The 21,095-nt window shown below is 34.5% G+C and overlaps 1 protein-coding gene across 1 annotated transcript in view; it reads left to right on the forward strand.

Moving 5' to 3' along the window:
- Positions 1-3,383: 3,383 nt before the first annotated feature.
- Positions 3,384-21,095, forward strand: part of CNTNAP2 (contactin associated protein 2) — a 1,356,851-nt gene continuing 1,339,139 nt past the window's right edge. The window contains exon 1 of the mRNA XM_014787667.2: positions 3,384-3,447. Within this exon, the coding sequence (XP_014643153.2) occupies positions 3,384-3,447 (64 nt within the window). The remainder of the gene's footprint in view (positions 3,448-21,095) is intronic.

A 21,095-nucleotide genomic window follows, 5' to 3' on the forward strand; every position in this document is an offset into this window, starting at 1 on the left:
AACCTGGGACATTTATAAGGATGCCACACAGCCTGTACATAAATATAGAAACCACAATTGCTCAAAACCTGGGAGATACTTGGCATGTATTTTCTATATAATTTGAAAACTATGGAAGGCTGATCAAAAGAAGGGAAAGTTGCTCTGGGAGAATGTATTAAAATAAAAATACAGAACTTTAAAAGAGTTTTCAAAAAGCATATTAGGACGCTCACCTAAAGACGGGAGTAACTGTAGGAGAAAGAAGAGATGCAGAGTCCTGAAGTTAGTGTAAATACGTTAACACTAAAAAATAACAAGGTAAAAACCTAAACCACATCTGAAGATTTGTGTCCTACAACCCACTCACAAATCTATAAGTAGGAAAGAATAACAATTTTATGAATGCAAAAACTGTCTCATGTGAGGTTCTAGATTGACTGATTATAACTTACATAAAATTTAGACGATATAGATTCTGCATAAATCAATATATCCAGTGTCAAAAGAATAGGTCAAAATGTGGCCTGGTATAGAGGGAAATGCTATTTATATTTGAACAAGTGAATTTCAGGTGTATTCCCTAATCCTGAAAATCTGCCTTTACAAAGTGATGCTAAAATATGCATAATATCCTTTCCTCAAGGAATCTCAATGTGTTTTCTAGAATTAAAACTGACTGTCCAAACTAAGTCATCCAAACCCCGTAATTTTGTGTAATACTGTTATCTTTCACCTCCTGAGTTTTCATGAAATCTATTTTTATTTTCTGAAGGAGTAGAGGGTGTATATATTAAATGCAGCTAAATGGACTGAGAAAGAAACCCAGATGTTTAACCATGAAATCTAAATTTGAAACAGTCTTTGGAAATAAGCTGAAATGTTTCCAAAATATCATGAAGATCAAAGCAAATTGCTGTTGAAATGACCTTCACTGTGAGCAATATCAACAATCTGGGATTTATGTGGAAAGCATTCTTCTTTCTTTTTAATCTTTTTAACTTGACCATTGACTGATAAATATAAATTCCTGACATATCATTCTTACCAAAAAACAATTCAATAGGATTATACACTAAAGCTTTTAAAAACTTAGTTTGAAACACATATGTATGTAAATATGCATTGTGGTAATGCCCCATATTAGTCTTACCATCTCTGCTCATCCATGTTTACAGATATCTTCAGCTAAATATCTATTAGATAATAGGTAGGCCTTAGAGCCAGGCTACAAGATCATTCAATAATCTTTAATTATATAAGAACAATAGAAATAAACATAGTACCTGTTTTACAGCTGAGGCACAAGGTTACATAACTTTGCCAAGGACAAACGGGTTTTGGGACCAGAGGTTCAGTCTGCAGGGTCCACACTCTTAACCTTATATTGGACAAATTGTATACTTCACATTAATAAATGTGCTCTTCAGCTTATGGAGTGCAATCTGAAGAAAATGTGGTTTTAATTGGCAGCCATGATTCGGAAATCCAGTATCATTAAATCAACTCACACTTGTGGAAAGCCTGTTCATTGACCTTAGTGAAATATTATTAAACTAATAAAACAAGACTCTAATGAAAGTGTGTGCCAACTCACTTAATGTTTCATCCAAAGAGTAGGTCAATTATTTTTACACAGAGAACGAGCCATTTTTGGTGATATCTAGCAAGTAAATTGAAAGACACCATGTAAGTGGAAGCATGCAGTATTTGTCCTTCTGTGATGGGCTTATTTCACTTAGCATAATGTCCTCAAGGTTCATCCATGTTGTCACATGTTGCAGGATTTCCTTCTTTTTTAATGTTGAATAATATCCCATTATATATATATTGCACTTTTTTAATTCATTCATCCATCAATGGGCATTTATCTTGTTTCTACATCTCAGCTATTGTGAATAGTGCCTCCATGAACATGGGAATGCTAATATCTCTTTGAGGTTTTGATTTCAATTGTTTTGGATAAAAATTTCAGTTATGCAAGATGAATAAGTTCTAGAGATGTGCTGTACCAACATTGTGCATGTAGATAACAATACTGTATGGTACATTTAAAACTTTCTTAAGGGGGTAGATCTCACGTTAAGTGTTCTTAACACCGTGATATAAAATAAAATAAATATATGGAAGGCAACATGAACAAGACAATTGGGAAGAGTATAAGGATATTGACAGCAGAATTGTGGCAAAGTTTAGAGAATAAAAAAAAGTCAGAGACGCTGGGAGAAAGGCCCAGTCAAGTGTGTTCATTCTCTGCTTCTGAGGGAGCGCTGAGGTATGACCTTACCAGGATCTGAAGATCTAATACCTACTTGTGCTAAACACTTTGTGTGAATATTTAAAACCTGCAGCAACAGTATGAAGTAAGAACTATTGTAATCCTCATTTCTTTCATGAGGCAAGTGAGATAAGCAGATGTTAAGTAACTGGACCATGTTAATTGCTGCTAATATAGGGCTGAACCAGCACAGAGTAAGGCAGCCTGATTCCAGACCCCGAGCTCTCCGTCACTATGCTATACTGCTTCCCGGGAAATAGCAGAGTTGTAAGCACGATAAGGGTGTACAGAATGAGGCATAGCAGAATTTATGGACAGAAGAAAAATCAAATATTTCATTTGGAGAAATAAAGGATTATGAACTATGGTAGCAAACATTCTTCATAAACTGGATCATGTGGGTAAAAAGCCCAGAAGAATAAAAAGGCTAATAACATTTTTGACTTTTCTGAAATTTTTTTTAGATTCATGAGAACTTCTTAGGAAATATGTATTGGATAATTTTATTTTTATTTTTTACTTTTCTTCTTCTATGTTAAAGAGAACCAGTAGAGGGAGCTTTTCACCATGAGTTTATATTCCATTAAGAAAAGAATCAACCAAATAAAGTGTGATGAAATGTAAAATGATCCTAAATATGATATTTATATGAAACTGCAAAGAATCCATGAAATAAGCTAAGATTTTTGTTTCTGTCAAGTTACTTTAGAAATCAGTTGCAAGGCATTTTTGACTGCTTACTATGTGTCCATTGCTTTGCTGTCTATTATGAGCTATAGGAGAATTGCAGAGATGGGTACCTAGACATGACCAGCTTATATTTTGCTTGAGAAGATTTTTTGGCATATAAGAAACACGTAGTAGATTAATATATTTTATAGATAGTAAGATATTATCAGTAAATTGTGACAGAGAAGATAAGCGAACAAGAGTTAAAAATGCCAGAGCACCAAGAATATTAGCTGGTCCTAAAAGGACAAAGGATATATCCATGGTGAGGAGCCTGAAGACTGTTTTCAATGGAGAAAATATCAAGAGCAAAATCTCTGATGTTGGAATGAGCGTGGAGGGAAAGAAATCACATGTGAGGAAGCAAAGTACAAGGTTAATCTGGGAGACATAGGAAATGAACTTGAAAGCCGCATCAGACCGTGAACACCAGCAAGGAGTTGAAAGTGATGCAGTAGGTGGTAGGAAAGAGTACGCTCTGTAACAGAGAAGTAACAGGAATGAGGAAGGTATGGGTGTGGGAAGAATAGAGCTGAAGGAGAGTTAGGAAGTAGAAGAGATTGGAGGGAAGAAACCCAACAAGAGGCAATAGCGATAATCCTGGCGTGAAGTGATTAATTTAGCTAGATGTGTTGGCTTGTTTTTCAAACCATGTAATAAACTCTCCTTAAGGAACAACTGCTACAGAGTGTAATGATAATAATAATAATAATTATGTGCTTTCACTCTCGTTTCTCCTTTCAGACAGCATTAAAAAAAAATTTAAGTTAGCTGTGGCAGTGCTCCCATGAGCCAGTTTGTGGAACTTTTGTCCATCTGCCTTTACTTTCATGGTTTACTGACTGCTTAGTTTGCCGTCTTTTCTTCCCTTTATTTATTTATTTCTACATAACATAAATAAATAGTATTTATTTCTCTACAGTAGCAGCTAGATTTAATGAGGATAGATGTCCACCATAAATTCCCATCATGCTCAGTCTTCTTTAGAAGCACCTATCCACAATCCACTCCTGATGACCGACCACTAGCATATTCCCTCTTAGTCTTGCTAAATCATGAGGGAATACCCAAGATTAATCCAATCATAAGGTTCACATAGATAACTTATGGAAAATAGTAAGGGTAAAAAGGTAATTTGGAGTCTTCAGTGCTAGACCAAAGGGTAATAACGAGCCATTGTAAAGTTTTAAGTAGAAGATGATACTGTTAAGTGGACACTTTCAGAAGACTGGGTGGGGTTGCCCTTAGGACAGACATGAGAGAGGAAGATTAGCAGTAGAGAGAGCCATCAGAAGGTTGTGCAATATCATAAATGTGAATTGATTTCAATGGGAATGAAGAAGAGAAGTTAAATAGGTAATGAGAGAACATTAATACTCAGTGATTTACTACGTGTGAAGAATGGAGGAAAAGGTGTCAAAGATGACTGATACATACAGTTGAAATGACTGGTGCCATAACGCAAATATTCAGGAAGAGAACTGGCATTTAGCTGAAAATCGTGAGTTTGTTTTAGGTCCATTGATTTTCAGGACTAGCAGGAGATATAGGCAAAGGTACAAATATTTCAAAGATATTATTAATATTCACATAATGTGATGGTCTAGATCCCATAAAGGAGACTAACATTCTGAAGGTTGAATAGCTTTCACCTTTTTAAAATGAAGTCATTAGAAATTAGATATTTTTTTCAGGAAAATATTTGGCTGAAAATAGTGAAACTTTTGTTCTTTCAAATGTCTGCATTGAAATCCTGACAGGAATTTCAGGCCACTTCTGTTTTGTAATCTAAAATCCACAATTAACTTTGGTATATCCGTCAATATGCTATCAACTCTGACATAGTAGAATTGATTAGTAAAGAACAATGCTTGTGAATTAGAATTAAAATTTCCCCTTTCTTATTATTATGGGGAACACATGTCAGAGTCCAGAGGAGATACAAATAGTATTATATGACAAGCGACTTGACAAGATGGCTCATTTGTCTCCTTTAAAATTGAAACATCAGTGGACCTAATTGGCAGAAGTTGCAAATGCCTTTTTTCCTGAACTTGACACCATGCCCTTATTTCCCAAGGGTATTTGTCATCCCCAGAATTTGTTTATAAATGCATTTTATTACACCCTTATGATTAGATCAACTTATACATGTATAATTTTGTATTTAGCCAAAAATAAGTCACTCATTTTAGGACATTTTGGAAGTTTTGTTATAATCCACTATTTTTTCTGCACTCTTGTCTATGCAATGATATCTTATTTTAACATGTATCTTAAGTATGTGTCTGAAAATCATAAGCATGCAGGACACAAGGCTCTGGATAAAACTGTAATATGACAATACATGGCCTTTAATTAGCAGCACAGATGAATGATGTCCATAAAGTAGACCTGATATTTTTAAGCACCTGGCCATAGGGAACAGCAGCCAAAAGACAGCCAAATCCCCAGTCAGGACAGAAGCAGAGTCAATCTGGGAAACATTACTTCAGCATTAACTTGTGGGAGTAATTGTAAATGTTTTTGCTTAAATTTGCAAGAATCCAAGAAAAATTTTCATCTTTAAGTTAGTAGTTGTCTCATTCAAAAATATATTTAATTTTAAATACCGTTTTAACAAGAATCTCGACAACCTGGTTAAATATCAAATGATTCAATTTAAATGAGATATATACTAAAAATGATCAATGAAGTAAACCTTGTTTAAAGGGATACTTTCAGGATTTTCATTTTCATACTGATTCTTCTTTCATTATTTCAAATTAGTAGAAAGACCAGAAACTGATTCTGACTCACCTACCTTTTCCACTTAATTAGCAACTATTTACCAAGCAGTTACTATGTACTTGGCACTGTGATGGAGATTTTATGATGCCAAAATTTCAAGGAGTAAATTGCCTTTCCCGGTGTACATGCACTGTCTGAAAATTTAGTTGTTAGGACAAAACTCTTAAGATCCCAGCAGCTTTCCCCAATGTTTAGTGTAGTTTATCAAGACCTCTGATGTTGGAACTACCTTCCATGTTACACAAATACAGTAGGACACATGACTCTTTTTAAGTTTTAATGATGGTAAACATGTTCCCAGAGGAACCCAGCTATGTGACTGAATACAATGAAACAGGCTTAGATACCAAGTAGGCTTTCTACTGGTATGACTTTGCACATTGAAAATTCTCCCTAAGAACTTAGAGCTTTAGTTAAGCCTTATTAGTCCCACCTTACCTTTGGAATGGAGGGCTGAGAACAATGGGAAGGATTTGTCCTTTGTAGATGGAATACTTGCATTTTGTAAAGCAAATGAGATTGATATGTGTTTTTTTCATAATTAAGTTGTAAATATGTGACTTCCTATTCCAGTCACTTTTCTATTAGAACAAATTTGGAATTTCAAGGTGGCTTGCTCTAGGGCATTGTATGTCAGAATAACTGAGAATAATCATTAGACGAGCATAGAAACATTAACAGAATTATCCCATCATGTTCTTAGAAAAGAAGCAACTAATACATTATGCAATTATGTATCCAATAACAGTATCAAGGGTCAAATGGATTCCAGAATTTTCACCTTATTTAGAAACATGTCCAGTGCTACGTACCCAGAGTTAGTTCTTACTTGTGCCAGGCATTATTCCAAAAGCTTTTAATTTATTACCTCATTTGATCCTCAAAATAACACTATAAGTTTGGTATTATATTTTCCTCAAAGGAAACTAAGGTGATGGAGAGTTAAGTGACCTGCCTAGGGCCACAAATCAGTAAGTGATTGAACCAAGATTTAAACAGAGGCTTCCCCAAATAGAAAGTTAGCCTTTTTAAAAGTCCATTGAGAGCAACATTTCCCATTGGTAGATGAGGTTTCCTTTCACAAAAGAAGAGAAACCAGAGTAGTCTGTGCATTCTGACAACCGCTAAATAGCAGAGGATGCATGGATCTTGGAAGAGACTCGTTAATCAAACAGATGTGGTTTCAATAATTATGAAATCTCTTCGTTAAGCACTGGCAGTAAGTCATTACAATATCTTCTCCAGCCTTTTGGCTATGATCAAATGTAGAATATCTTCTCATTAGGATAATGGAGTTCAATCAAAGAGTATTCCATCATTCTCCATAAGGGAGCAGAGTGGAACTTTTTGTTAACGATAATCATTTAGTGATTCTTTTTATCTTTTTCAGATCTTGTTAATTCATTATTGTGCAAGGTTAATTCTTCATGCATTTAGGTTTTGATCTTGACAAAATGCATTGGTCATAAAAGTTAACTTTGTAAAAGAAATTAGGACAGTTTAAATTAATGTTGGGAAAATAATGAGTAGAAATAGGAAAAGTATTTTGTTTTAATTTGCTAGCCCAGAGACTATTAATTAAAGCATGGCTTATATATTTTAAATGAAGTTGTTGAGGAAATTGTTGATGTATATTATTTTTTTAATGATTTTTATGGCAAATAAGTTCAGGAGAAAATTAGAACTAAGTTATACGTATACTCAGCAGTAATATAATCTGTTACTAAGCTCACTTCTTGCACATGATTATCTCTATAATAGTCTGTAAAAGTCATTGTAAAAATAATAGATCCTCCATTTCTTTCAATAATGTACTCAAACTTCTATTAAAGTTTTCAGTATATACGTCTTTTGCCTCTTTGGTTAAGTTTATTCCTAAATATTTTATTCTTTTTGTCACGATTGTAAATGGGATTGTATTCTTGATTTCTCTTTCTGCTAGCTTGTTGTTAGTGTATAGAAATGCAACTGGTTTTTGTAAGTTGATTTTGTACTCTGGACTTTGCTGTAGTTGTTGATTATTTCTAATAGTTTTCTGGTGGATTCTTTAGGGTTTTCTATGTATGTAGAATCATGTCATCTGCAAACAGCGAGAGTTTCAGTTCTTCTTTTCCAATTTGGATTCCTTTTATTTCTTTTTCTTGCCTAATTGCTCTGGCCAAAATCTCCAGTACTATGTTGAATAGGAGTGCTGAGAGTGGTAACCCTTGTCTTATTCCTGTTCTCAGGAGGATGGCTTTCAGGTTTTCACCATTAAGTATGAGGTTGGCTATGGGTGTATCACATATGGCTTTTATTATGTTGAGGTACTTTCATTCTATACCCATTTTATTGAGAGTTTTTATCCTAAAAGGATGTTGGATCTTGTCAAATGCTTTCTCTGCATCTATTGAGATGATCATGTGATTCTTATTCCTTGTTTTGTTAATGTGGTGTATCACACTGATTGATTTGTGGATGTTGAACCATCCTTGTGTGCCTGGAATAAATCCCATTTTATCATGGTGTATGATCCTTTTAACTTATTGCTGTATTCAGTTTGCCAATATTTAGTTGAGGGTTTTTCCATCTATGTTCATCAGCAATATTGGCCTGTAATTTTCCTTCTTTCTGTTGTCCTTGTCTGTTTTGGTATCAGGGTAATGTTGGCCCCATAGAATGAGTTAGGAAGCATTCCAACTTCTTCAATTTTTCGGAATAGTTTGAGAAGGTAAGTACTAAATCTTCTTTGAATGTTTGGTAGTGTTCTCCAGAGAAGCCATAAGACCTGTACACTGAAAACTATAAGACATTATTGAAAGAAATTGAAGAAGACGTAAAGAAATGGAAAGACACTCCATGCTCATGGGTCAGAAGAATCAACGTAGGTAAAATATCCATACTACCTAAAGCAATCTACAGATTCAATGCAATCCCAATCAGAATCCCAGTGACATTCTTCATGGAAATAGAACAAAGAATCCTAAAATTATATGAAACAACAACAGACCCTGAATAGCCAAAGCAATCCTGAGAAAAAGGAACAAAACTGGTGGCATCACAATCCCTGACTTCAAATTAAACTACAAAGGTATAGTAATCAAAATAGCATGGTACTGGCAGAAAAACAGACACACAGATCAATGGAACACAATTGAAAGCCCAGAAACAAAACCACACATCTATGGACAGTTAATCTTCAACAAAGGAGCCAAGAACACACAATGGAGAAAGGAAAGTCTCTTCAATAAATGGTGTTGGGAAAACTGGACAGAGACATGCAAAAGAATGAAAGTAGACCATTATCTTGCACCATACACAAAAATTTACTCAAAATGGATTAAATGCTTGAATTAAGACCTGAAACCATAAAACTCCTAGAAGAAAATATAGGCAGTACACTATCTGACACTGGTCTTAGCAGCATCTTTTTGAATACCATGTCTACTTGGGCAAGGGAAACAAAAGAAAAAGTTAACAAATGGGACTACATCAGACTAAAAAGTTTCTGCAAAGCAAAGGAAACTGTGAACAAAACAAAAAGACAACCCACTAACTAGGAGAAAATATTTGCAAATCCTTTATCCGAGAAGGGGTTGATCTCCAAAATATACAAAGAACTCATACAACTCAACAACAAAAAAACAAACAACTCAATCAAAAAATGGGCAGAGGATACGAACATTTTCCAAAGAAAATATACAGATGGCCAACAGATACATGAAATGATGTTCAACATCACTAATTATTAGGGAAATGCAAATAAAAACTACAATGAGACATCACCTTACACCTGTCAGAATGGCTATTATTACCAAGACAAAAAACAACAAATGCTTGAGAGGATGTAGAGAAAAGGGAACCCTCATACACTGCTGGTGGGAATGCAAATTGGTGCAGCCACTATACAAAACAGTACGGAGATTTCTTAATATATTAAAAATAGAAATACCATATGATCCAGCTATCCCACTACTGGGTATTTATTCAAAGAACCTGATCAATGATCCCAAGAGATTTATGCACCCCTATGTTCATTACAACATTATTCACAATAGCCAAGAAGTGGAGGCAACCCAAGTGTCATTCTATGGAAGAATGGATAAAGAAGATGTGGTATATATATACAATGGAATAGTACTCAGCCATAAAAAAGACAAAATCAGCCCATTTGCAACAATATGGATGAAACTTGAGAGTATGATGTTAAGCGAAATAAGCCAGACAGTGAAAGACACATACTGCACGATTTCACTCATATGTGGAAGCAAATAAGTACATGGATAAAGAGAACAGATTAGTGGTTACCAGAGGGGATGGGGGTTAGGGAGAGAGCGAAATGGGTAAAGGGGCGCATATGTACCTAATAGGCAAAAATTAGACTACTGATGGTGAGCACAATGAAGTCTATTCAGAAATTGATAAATAATAATGCGTACCGGAAATTACACAATATTATAAATCATTATGATCTCAATAAAATTACTGGAAAAAAAATAATAGATCCTTGAAAAAATTACAAAATATAGAAATGAGGCTCCTGCTTTGAATGTTATCTCACCAACCAAAGTTACTGATAATTAATAACTTTGTGCGTTTCCTTTCATTATTTTTCCCCTATGAAAATATTTACTTTATGAAATTTTACCTACTCGTATTTGGAGTTAACTCACAATCTTCTGATTATTTTCACTTCCCATTAGATCAAAAGCACTTTCCAATCATATTCTTTATAATCGTAATTTTAATGGCTCTACTATTTCATTGAGAAAATGAAGTTATATAATTTAGCTGTATGCTTATAGTTGATATTTGTATCACTTCAAATATTTTGGCTATTATAAATAACCTGGCAACAAAAGTTTTTGTTATGATCTTTTCCCCTATATTTATGATTACTTCTGTAGAAAATAATCCCCAGAAGTGGATTTATTGAATCAAAGAGTATGAACATGTCTGAAGCTCTTGATATAGAGTCCTGAGTACGTGGGAACATAGTTGATCCATCTCTGTAGCCTTGGCACCTGACAAAGTACCTAGTGTGCTCATGACTTACATTTTAAAGGTGTCAAAATTTTTGAAAATGGCTGTTTTATCTGCGTGGCTGTCTAATAATAATCCTTTGTAGTTGAACAGATTTTCATAGTTTTCAATGAACTTTCACACATATTATCTGATTTGAAGCCTAAAACACACTTTCAAGAGGCACAAGGAGGATAGTTTGATCATCACTTTTCAGAGGGAAAAAGTGAGCCTCAGAAAGATTAAGGACATTGGTCTAAGAAAGATTAAGGACTTCAGTCTTCTTACTTGGACCAGCAGTAATTTCATTGCATCTTATGTCTATGTGTATGTGCTTCATTTCAGAAAGGATTTGAAATAAGTTGATTGTCTTTTTATTTTCCTTTCAATGAATAATTGCTTCTATTCTTTGGGGGAAAACTTATACTTATTGAAAGTATTTTTGTCTTTTTTATAACACAAAGTGCATAACACTCCTTAATCATCACCATGCAATTTTCCCAAATGTTTCCTGCAAAAATAATATTAACATATTTTAAAGATTTATTTTATATTTTAAAACAGAAGTGAAAGGCAAAGATCGAAATAACCCATTGAACTTTATTTATGTTACTTAATATATTAGTTGAGAGAATTTTTTTGTTTAAAATATTTTTTTAAATAAGCTATATAAGACTAGCACTACAAAGTCATTCCCATGAATGTAGATTCTCAGAAATTTGCCCAGGGAAGTACTTACATAATGGTTTAAGATAACTGTGAACTATTCACTAGTTTTACAAATATAGGAAATTGATTTCACTTGGATGGAACTGTTTTGCTTTTCAACTCTAGAATTCTGTTTGATAATACCTATCCAATATGAATGAACATTAAATGATACAGTGGGTGAAATTGCCTGCTATAGAGGTCCACGACCACGACACACAAAATGTATTAGTTTCTTCTCTCCTATTTTCTTCCTTTTTCTTTCCCTTCTTAATCAGAAAATTATCATCCTGTTTTCAGAGACGAGGTTATTGAAGCCCAGAAAGTGAAGTAGTTTGTCCAAGTCTATACAGTTTTTAGGTATCATTGCTGGGGTTTCTAACCCAGTTTCGTCCACGTCAAACTTTAGCTCATCTCACTAAACAAAAAGGCAGTTAAAAGGAGGATGACAGGAAAACTGGAAAGTCCTCTAATTATAATTATACTAAAGTATAATTTCTTTTCTATCCTACCTGTCACTAGTTTGGACTGCAAAACATGCTAAAGATTTTAACTCAATATAATGAAAACATTTACAATATAATGGAAATATTTTAATGGAACTGTTCAACAATGAGTCCTTAAAAAAAGTAAACTTTTTGAGATTAAATGGAGGCTGTCAGGAAGGCTGGAAAAATTCTATTCAAGGTGGGAGGTGGACTAGATGATTTCTAAGACATGGACGGTTCGTGACCTGGTTGGTTCTTACATCGATCTCCTCTGGCCTGTACTCTTTGTACCATATATTCAGCAAGCCTACAATTCAGCCATTTAAATACAAATCACCTGTAGTTGGCTTCAAAGCCATTGAATCTCCTTTAACTTTTAAGGTTCTCTTGCTGAGAATAATATAGTGAGGGCATATAATACATCAGGCATTGTAAAAGGTTTCTTTTCCTTTCCCTTCTCAATCTCTCTCTCTCTCAAATATATACATATATATATATATATTTATTGTTTATAGGTATGTACACACACTTATGTATTCTTTATATGTATGTATATACATATATGCACATACATACACACATGTTTATTTATGTGTATCTTTATTAAGACTAACAACAATTTTATAAAGGAGATGCTTTTATTACCTACATGTTACTGATGAACATAAAGAAGCATACAGGTGTTAAACAAATTGCCAAAGATTACACAACTAGCAAGTGGCATAGCTGGGACTCAATCTCTTGTATGACTGATACAAAAGCCTTTATTCTTAACAGTTACATTACCCTATAATAATTTAAACTTGTGTGTAGATTTTGAGTTTTTATCATCAGACTCAATGATATTCAGCATCTTCCATAATACAGACCAGACTAAACAATGTCCAGCTATACTAGAAAGCAAAAAGTAACTATTCATGAAACTTAACCTTTAAAACATTTGTGTCTCTCCCATTAGACATCAGCTAAAATAGTTCAGAAAAGATATGATTAAGGCCTGAGTAAAAGATTACAAGGAGATGCTAAATTAGAAGAATATTTATTGAACTTGGTAAATATTGAGATGTAGAATACAGATTTCAAACAGGGGTTATAGTATTGCCACCTCAACATTTGTAGGATCTGTTTACATGCCATTTTCCATCACTGACACAAAGACCTTGGGGTTAGAACTATTCCTGTCACTTATTATTTACCCTGTATTTCACCTGGATTAATTCCTTGACATGTTCGCAAATATAGACAATAATCTTATTTGGTGGGTGGCAGTGATGAAAGGCCAGTTAGTTGCTCGGTGTTGGAAGATGAGCCATGGGTTTCCTTTCACATTTTCTCAAATACAGTGCCAGGTCTACGATGTCCTGGAACTTGCAATCGGTTCTCTTCTTCATCAGTTAATATTCAAATTTTATCCGGTAGCTTAGGGCAAAGGATTGCTCTGCCAAGATCTGAAAGATGAAATCTTGGTGCGAGAAACCCAGATTCTATCAGTGTTAACTAATATGCTGACCCAGATTTGATGTTCCACTACTTCTTACTCTGCAGACTTCATTCAGATTCCATCTTCTTTTCATATTTGAAATTTATAACATCTGCTTCCCTTCTGTTTCCATTACTACCTGACTTTCATGCCTTAGAATTAGAAACTGCATTCTCTGGGATGTCTTGATATTCTCTCCTCTCTGCCCTTACATTCTCAACTGCTCATCTTACAATTATTTCTTTTAATTCCGACTACATGATTGCTCCTTTTGTTTTTCCCACCTCCAGTGAAAAGAGACAGCCTTGCTTCATTAGCTTGGTCCTGTGCTTTAACTCTTAACCCTTGCCCTTAGTCGTGGCCGTACAACTGATCAGTCCTTTAATAAGGATCCAACACAGTGGGCCTTGTGGACAGGTTGCCATTGCCTGTCTAGTAACATTATTGAAGTTTTTTCTTTTTTCACCGACTATAAAATGCCACAATCTTTAAACTGACCTCAATGAAGTCTCATTGCAGTTGATAGTTTAATTCATTTTTTTCTGCCCACAATAGGGAGGTGGCACAGGCAGAAGTTTATACAGTTCTTGTATCTTTCTGTTATTGCCTTACGAGACTCACTTAACCATGTAGCTTATTAAGAATATTACTTGAGAAATTAAGAAAGAGAAGCTTTATTACTTTTTCCGTGAAAAACCAGCTTCCTGAGCTATGGGAACAGTGCTGATAGAAATAAATGGGATATGATTAAGTGCTCTTATTCATTCCATTTTATTTTCAAAAGAATATGTTTCTAATAAGATAGGACAATTAAACTTTTATATATGTTTTCTTGGTAGTAAATTTAACAATGTCTTATAATAATGAAATGGTATTTGGATTATTAATGTGGCACTGTCTCAAGGAATAATAGTGTAGAAAAAATTAATTTTGTTGCCCAGACCTATTAATAAATTTACAAACAATCTAGTGAACTTTTTAAATATTAATATATGCTAATTAATAAAAATCTTCTTACCTTCATGCCAGCCTAACATTATCCTTATTTAAGAACAATATATAATTACATATTACTGACTCTGAAGAGCACATTGTAAGCTATCTACATATTATTTGCATGTCGGAATGTTACATGTTAAATTAGAGTGGAAATTACACACACACACACACACACACACACACACACGTTCGCTGACTTTGAGTCAGACACCTGTCTAGGTCTCTGTTTCCTCGTAGTAAGCACATGCTTTTGACTAAGTGCTTCCTACGTTTTTTCCCCAGATATAACATGAGTATAAGTTTATGTTTCTAGTTTTAAAGACGCCGCTAAATCTTCAATTTAATCATGCTCTCTGAGTCCCCCCATTTGATATTCTCAGTTAACCATGAACTGATCCACAATCTTGATTAAATCTAGATGTTAAAGGCTGAATCTAGATGACAATTGCAGAGTGAATGCAAAGTTAGTGAGTCTTGCTGGACTTGTCTCTTTATAGCCAGAGGTTAATGCAGAGTTTGTAGAGTCTGCCTTTCATGTATGCAAGCTGTGTAAAAATTTTCTGACTCGAGCTTCAAAGTGTCTTTATCTTGGTCAAGTAGATCTGTATAAATTCTACTGTCACTTATTCAAAATATTTGGGGGCATTGTTAGGTAATCCAAGATTGTGTCTTTTTCAATAAAGACATGTTATGATTTGTGTAAGTGTATGTTAATTTAGAAAGAAAGAAATAGTCACTAGAAAAAAATGAAAGCTATTCAGGAAAGGAAAAGTTATCATAGCCTAGCAGTTGGCTCAGCTGTGAATAGCGTTCACATAGTTATAATAATGTGCATATTGAATGGTGATCTAATGGGAAGTTTGATGTTACTGCATTAGTAGGATGGTGGGGAGTGGACAAAAAGGCTATGTTTGTGTGTGGTGGGGTGAGGGGATGGAGGAGAACTAAACCTTCACTTCTCATATGGGGGAAGTCCAGAGATACTTACAACTGAAAAATTAGGAAATGACAACATAAGCATGTTATTTAAGGAAAGAAATAAATATAGCTTCCAAAAGAAGCAGTTAAAAGAGATTAAAATGTTTGCTTTGGGAAATAGGAAACATAGGGATCCTGGGAAACTTTAAGCCATGTGTACATAAACATGTGATTAAAATAAAAATAAAATATGCCTTCCAAAAAAAGACATGTTATGAAAATTTCTATCTTTTTCTATTATTTTCTAAAATTTTTCAGTTCACATATTGATACATTCTTCAAGTCAAATCATAACACAGGAATAAAAAATAGATCAGGTGACATCTCCTTATATATCATCCATTGTACCATGCATTTTTTAAACATATTATTGAATCTTCTATGTTATTGTAATTTTTTTAATTCCATGTAATTTAAGACACAATAGGAATGAGCAGTATCTGGATTTAGTCACATGTTTCCCATGTTGACCTATTTATGTTGCAGTAAAGAATTTAAGCATCTGTGTCTATGAGCTCATGTACCAGAAGACAGTGACATGTTAAGTTGATAAGAGAAGAATTATTATACAGAAATATTGGAATGATCTGACTTTCAACATTATAGACTCAATTGTATGCAATTTAGACCAGAAAAACAAAGTCAGAGCACGTAAAAATCATGTTGAATCTTATCACTTGTGCATTACTAAAACACCATAGATTCCTTAGAGGATATACAAATAGAAATTGACTTTTTGTGTGTGTATGTGTGAGGAAGATCAGCCCTGAGCTAACATCCATGCCAATCCTCCTCTTTTTGCTGAGGAAGACTGGCCCTGGGCTAACATCTGTGCCCTTCTTCCTCCACTTTATGTGGGATGGCACCACAGCATGGCCTGACAAGCTGTGCATCAGTGCACGCCCGGGATCTGAACCTGGGCCGCCAGCAGTGGAGCGTGTGCACTTAACTGCTATGCCACAGGGCCAGCCCCGAAATTGACTTATTTTTAGATGATCTTGGAAAACATTGTCTTGATACTCAAACCAGTTTCAGCCACATTTATCATCAAGGGTTTCCATCTTTTAGAACATTTATTTTCCAGCTCTCCTGAATTTTTCTCAGCCATCAGTTTCCCATCTGGTGTTACTTTTAGATTTATGTATAATACTGAGAGGTTGTTCCAAGGGATAGGTGGGATATAGAGAAAAACTCCATGGAGATTCGAGTGTTTGGAATCTTCCTTTATGAAAATTCAATCTACAAGATCTTTAAAGTAAAATACAAGCCTAATAAGTTATTTCTAGATATTTATGTGAGAAAAATGCCAGCTATGTCTACATTTATTCCTCCCTTTTCTGTGGACACATAGATAAGTTTTTTGCAGGCACATTGAGTACAAGGCAAACTAGTGGTGGAGTGACACAGGTTTTCCTGCTTCCAGCCAAGACGCAAATTTTATTGTCCCTAATATACGTCTCATATTTTCGTATTCTCTTTTGTTCCCACCCCAACCATCCATGAAAGCTTATATTCAAAGCCTTCATTCTCAGGACTTGATAGCACCTTCCAATTGTATTTCTGCCAGAAACATTTTAATTTTAATCCATATAAAATTCTTAAGGAAAATGAATAAAATTCTGAGACAAATAGATGTGTGAGGTGTAGAGTTAAGCCTACAATAAGCAATGAAAGAAGCAATGTGGGTGAAATATGTTTCCCCTCCAAGGAGAAAATAGGGTATTAGTTAAACACATTCTGATTTATCCTTCATTGCATTTTTGCTATCCTTGGAAATAGAAATGAAAATGCATGTCAGCTGACTACCGTTTAACTTGCACACACCTTATCACAGCTTTTATCCATTGAGAAGGAAAATTAAATAATGTACGTTGCTAGTTTCTTTCTTTTTTACTGAATCTAGCTGGCCACAGCAGTTATGTTGACCTTGACTGAGATATCTCCACGTGAGAGTCCTATCGCTGTGCTGTAGAGTCAAGTAGTAGCTTGGCAGGTCTTTTCAGAATTCTTGGGCAAAAAGTGAAGTGAGTGTAGGCAGGGGTTAGGAAAGAGATGCTGTTTATTCTGCCCTGTAGTTTTGGATGGAAAGAGATACTTTTTAGGTGATCTGTTTCTAAGAACTGCAATTTTCAGGAAGCCACACCTCATATTCTCAAAATTTTTTCCATTTTCTCCCTCAAAATTTACTCTAATCATCTCAAAGTAAAGGATTATTCTTAACTACAAAACGCTGCAGCTCACACTAAATTTTCCTCTATTCCACGAGAAAACCTGCTTCAAATTTCTTAAAGATATTCTTACCTCCATTCTATCTGGATTATAAGCCCGATTCATAGAAGGAGTAAACCCCAGAATAGACTTTCCGTAGTATTTTGGGGTGGCGTTCTCCTGCAATGGGGCTGAACTCAGCATTCCTAGGGTTTGTGTTAGTTGGAGCAGTAAGTGGAGTTTGTGTCTATAAACCCCACGCGCTCTCTTCCATCCTAAGAGACAAGAATAAACAGACATGTTTCATCATTCAACAAACATACATCTAGCAGTGGTGTTGGAGACTGCGGGGCATGAAAACTCAGAGATGAATCAGACACCATAGAGAATGTCTGCGATCTACATGAAATTATATTCTGAACAGGGACAGACTGTAAAATGTGTGTGAATATATGTGCTCTTTTAAATCTAGGAAAAATATTTTCCACATCACCAATTGTGCCACTGAAAAATAAATTGTTATTGGTGTACAGTGGCATTTGAAGATATTACAAAACTCAAAAAGGGAACATTGCTCTGCCATGAATAAACGATATTCATGCTTCTCTTTGCAAACTGCTGTGTCACCTCTTGGGTAACTTGTCAAGTGCATTTTTATATTGTTTCAAATAACACTAACGAATAAGTGAAACTTAGAAAAACATATAAATGTGCGTGTTCTTATGTTCTGAACAATAAGAAATATGGAAGGTCAAGTGATGAACTAATAGCAAACACATAATTCAAATCTTTTTAGATTTGCTTGTGACATAGAGTCAGAAACTGTATCAAGAGAATGTAAGTGTGAAGAGTGAGTTTGTAAACTGACTTATGGAAGCATTCAAATCACACAGTGCTATTCATAGAAGACTGTTGTAGATACTCCTGCTGTTACTACAGAATAAACTCCTGTCCTGTGAGGTCTCCAATGCAGATCAGCTGCCTTGGCTCTATAACTTAGGTTTATTTGCCGTATGATGATGTCATTCTTAAATTAGAATATACTTAGTAAAGGTAAAACATGATTATGAATAGAAAATGGACAGCTACCTGGAGGAATTCTCTAGACTTCATTGATTGCAACTTTTCTTCAAATTAAACATCATTTTGGAATTCTGGAATCTAAGTGGCTTTTCTACGAAAAAAAAAAATAGGTGAAAGGAACATTTTGATCTACTCCACTGGTTTATGTAAGGGCACATCAGAAATAATAAAATATTTTCAATTACCTACAAAAATCTGTGTATTTTTACATACCTAATAATGTCTCATGAGATGAATTGATCATAAGAAATCTGAAAAATATCAAATATTTAACTTTAGTTTTGTTTGTTATGTTAGCGAAAGAAATCAATATTTATATATGACTCACAGCTTTAAGAGCATTTCATTTTATATTATTTCATAGAACTCTCCATTAACATAGTGATATGCTTGGTGATATTATCTTCTAGGCAAAATTAGCTGTTCTGCCACTATGCACCCATATCACTTTCTTGAGACCATTACATCTCTATTACAGAACTTAATGCTATATAGTAGGTATCTGTTCATGTTATATCCCTGTCTGGACTCTAAATTCCCATCTAGCAAGAGATATTTATTATCTGCACCATTCCCCCACTTCCCAAACTTCATCTGTAAATACAGGCTGCTTATTGATGCTTAGTAATACTTTATTAACTTTGCTTTAATTACTATTTTGCCAAAGCTAAAACTGAGGTACTAAGACATTAAGATATGCATCCAAGAATATACAATATTGAGAGGTAAATCAGAATGCAGTTCTAGGTGTCCTAACTCTGAATCCCAGAGCTTCATATGTTTTTCTCCTCCATCTTTCCCTCTTCTTAGCATATGTGAAATTATATCCTACAATGTAAGTAACATTTCAATAATGAATACAGAAATATTTTTAAATAGTACTAAACATTTGTTTTTTATATATATATATATAAAATTTGCTTATATAACAAAAATTTTATAATATTTATAAAACAACTGTTTAGTACTATTTAAAAAATATTCATTTTGCAGGACTGCTTCCTAAACATAGATCACAGGGCATTGGCTTCTGGTTATTTCTAACCCACCCCACAGTTCATCTACTTTCCATTTTGAATGTGATTGAATAAAGTAATCATAAAGCAAAATTCCTCTCATCTATGTAATACAAAGTTCCTTAACGTGAACATTTGAGTCAGTAATTCAGATCCCTTTGCATATATATTTCTCATGAAAAAGAACAATTGTGGTGATAAAACAAGACGATGAACCACATGTGCTATGAAGGTGGAAGTAAAGGGATGTCAATTTCTTGAAAATCGGGATATAGTCAAATGAGCAGAGTTGGCAGTATATCATGGGCTTTATTGACAAAGGAATGCAGTGTCATTATCTATTCCTTTTGATGATTCATCTAGATCACAATAAGTACTTCCAGCCTGGAGATAGAGGTAAAGGTGCAAAATAATTTTCTTTCAGTGGTTTGCTATAACTCCATACCAGCACTGAGAGATCTGTTTTGTAATTTTCTTGAAATATGTTTAATTTCTTTATGTAAACAAGAATTGATTAAGCAAGCACCTAAGGGATAGCAAGCAAGCAAGGGATAGGCTAGCTTTTTAAAATTTTGTACTCTCGTGAGCAGCTGATGACATTATAGAATCCGGAAGTGTCGGCTATGAAAGGGACCCTGAGGATTTCATGTCCAATACTCCTACTTTATAGATGGAGGAACTGAGATACAGCTTGAATATCTATTGCTCAAGAGAGTTAGCGAGCGAACAGAAATTAGAACTCGGGTTTTCTAAGTTCAGGTCTGGAGGCCAGCTTCTGTAAAAATGTAGATGTGTTAGGAAAACAATGTGATTGTTTCTGTGACACTGCAGCCATCTCTCCATTACGATGGTCGTGAATATATATGTCTCATTTATTTTTGACTGCTATGGCTCTGTTTCTTATTTTAAAATGTAAAACCAACAACCTCTCCCATCTCTTTTTATCTGCATGGACTTCAGCACTACAGAATTCTGTGGATTGGGTTGTCTTCATTTCCTATTTATTTCTGATTACATTGTTTTCTCAAGATGCATTTTCTTTTCCCATCTGGAATTCATTCTCTGGGAATCTCCCTCTCTAAGGAAGCTTAAAAACCAAAAAAGTGTTTATTTTTTATAACTTTCCCTGCACTTTTAGTCTGTAATTTCTCTGTTCAGAAACCTTTAATTGTTCCCAATTCCCTTCTGTGGGAGATTGAAAATTCTCTGCTTAGTTTTCAAGGCTCAACACACTATTTACTTTCAATCTCTTTTTCTTATCACTTCCCAAAACACACCTGGCATATTAATCAAACTTACTTTTTGTAATAATTAGTCATTTCTGTGCCTTTGCATGCTCTCTTTCTTCTTTTCTATGG

The sequence above is a fragment of the Ceratotherium simum genome, chromosome 1 (genome assembly GCF_057802395.1).
Source record: "Ceratotherium simum simum isolate JZ-2026a chromosome 1, ASM5780239v1, whole genome shotgun sequence".
Lineage (NCBI taxonomy): Eukaryota > Metazoa > Chordata > Mammalia > Perissodactyla > Rhinocerotidae > Ceratotherium > Ceratotherium simum.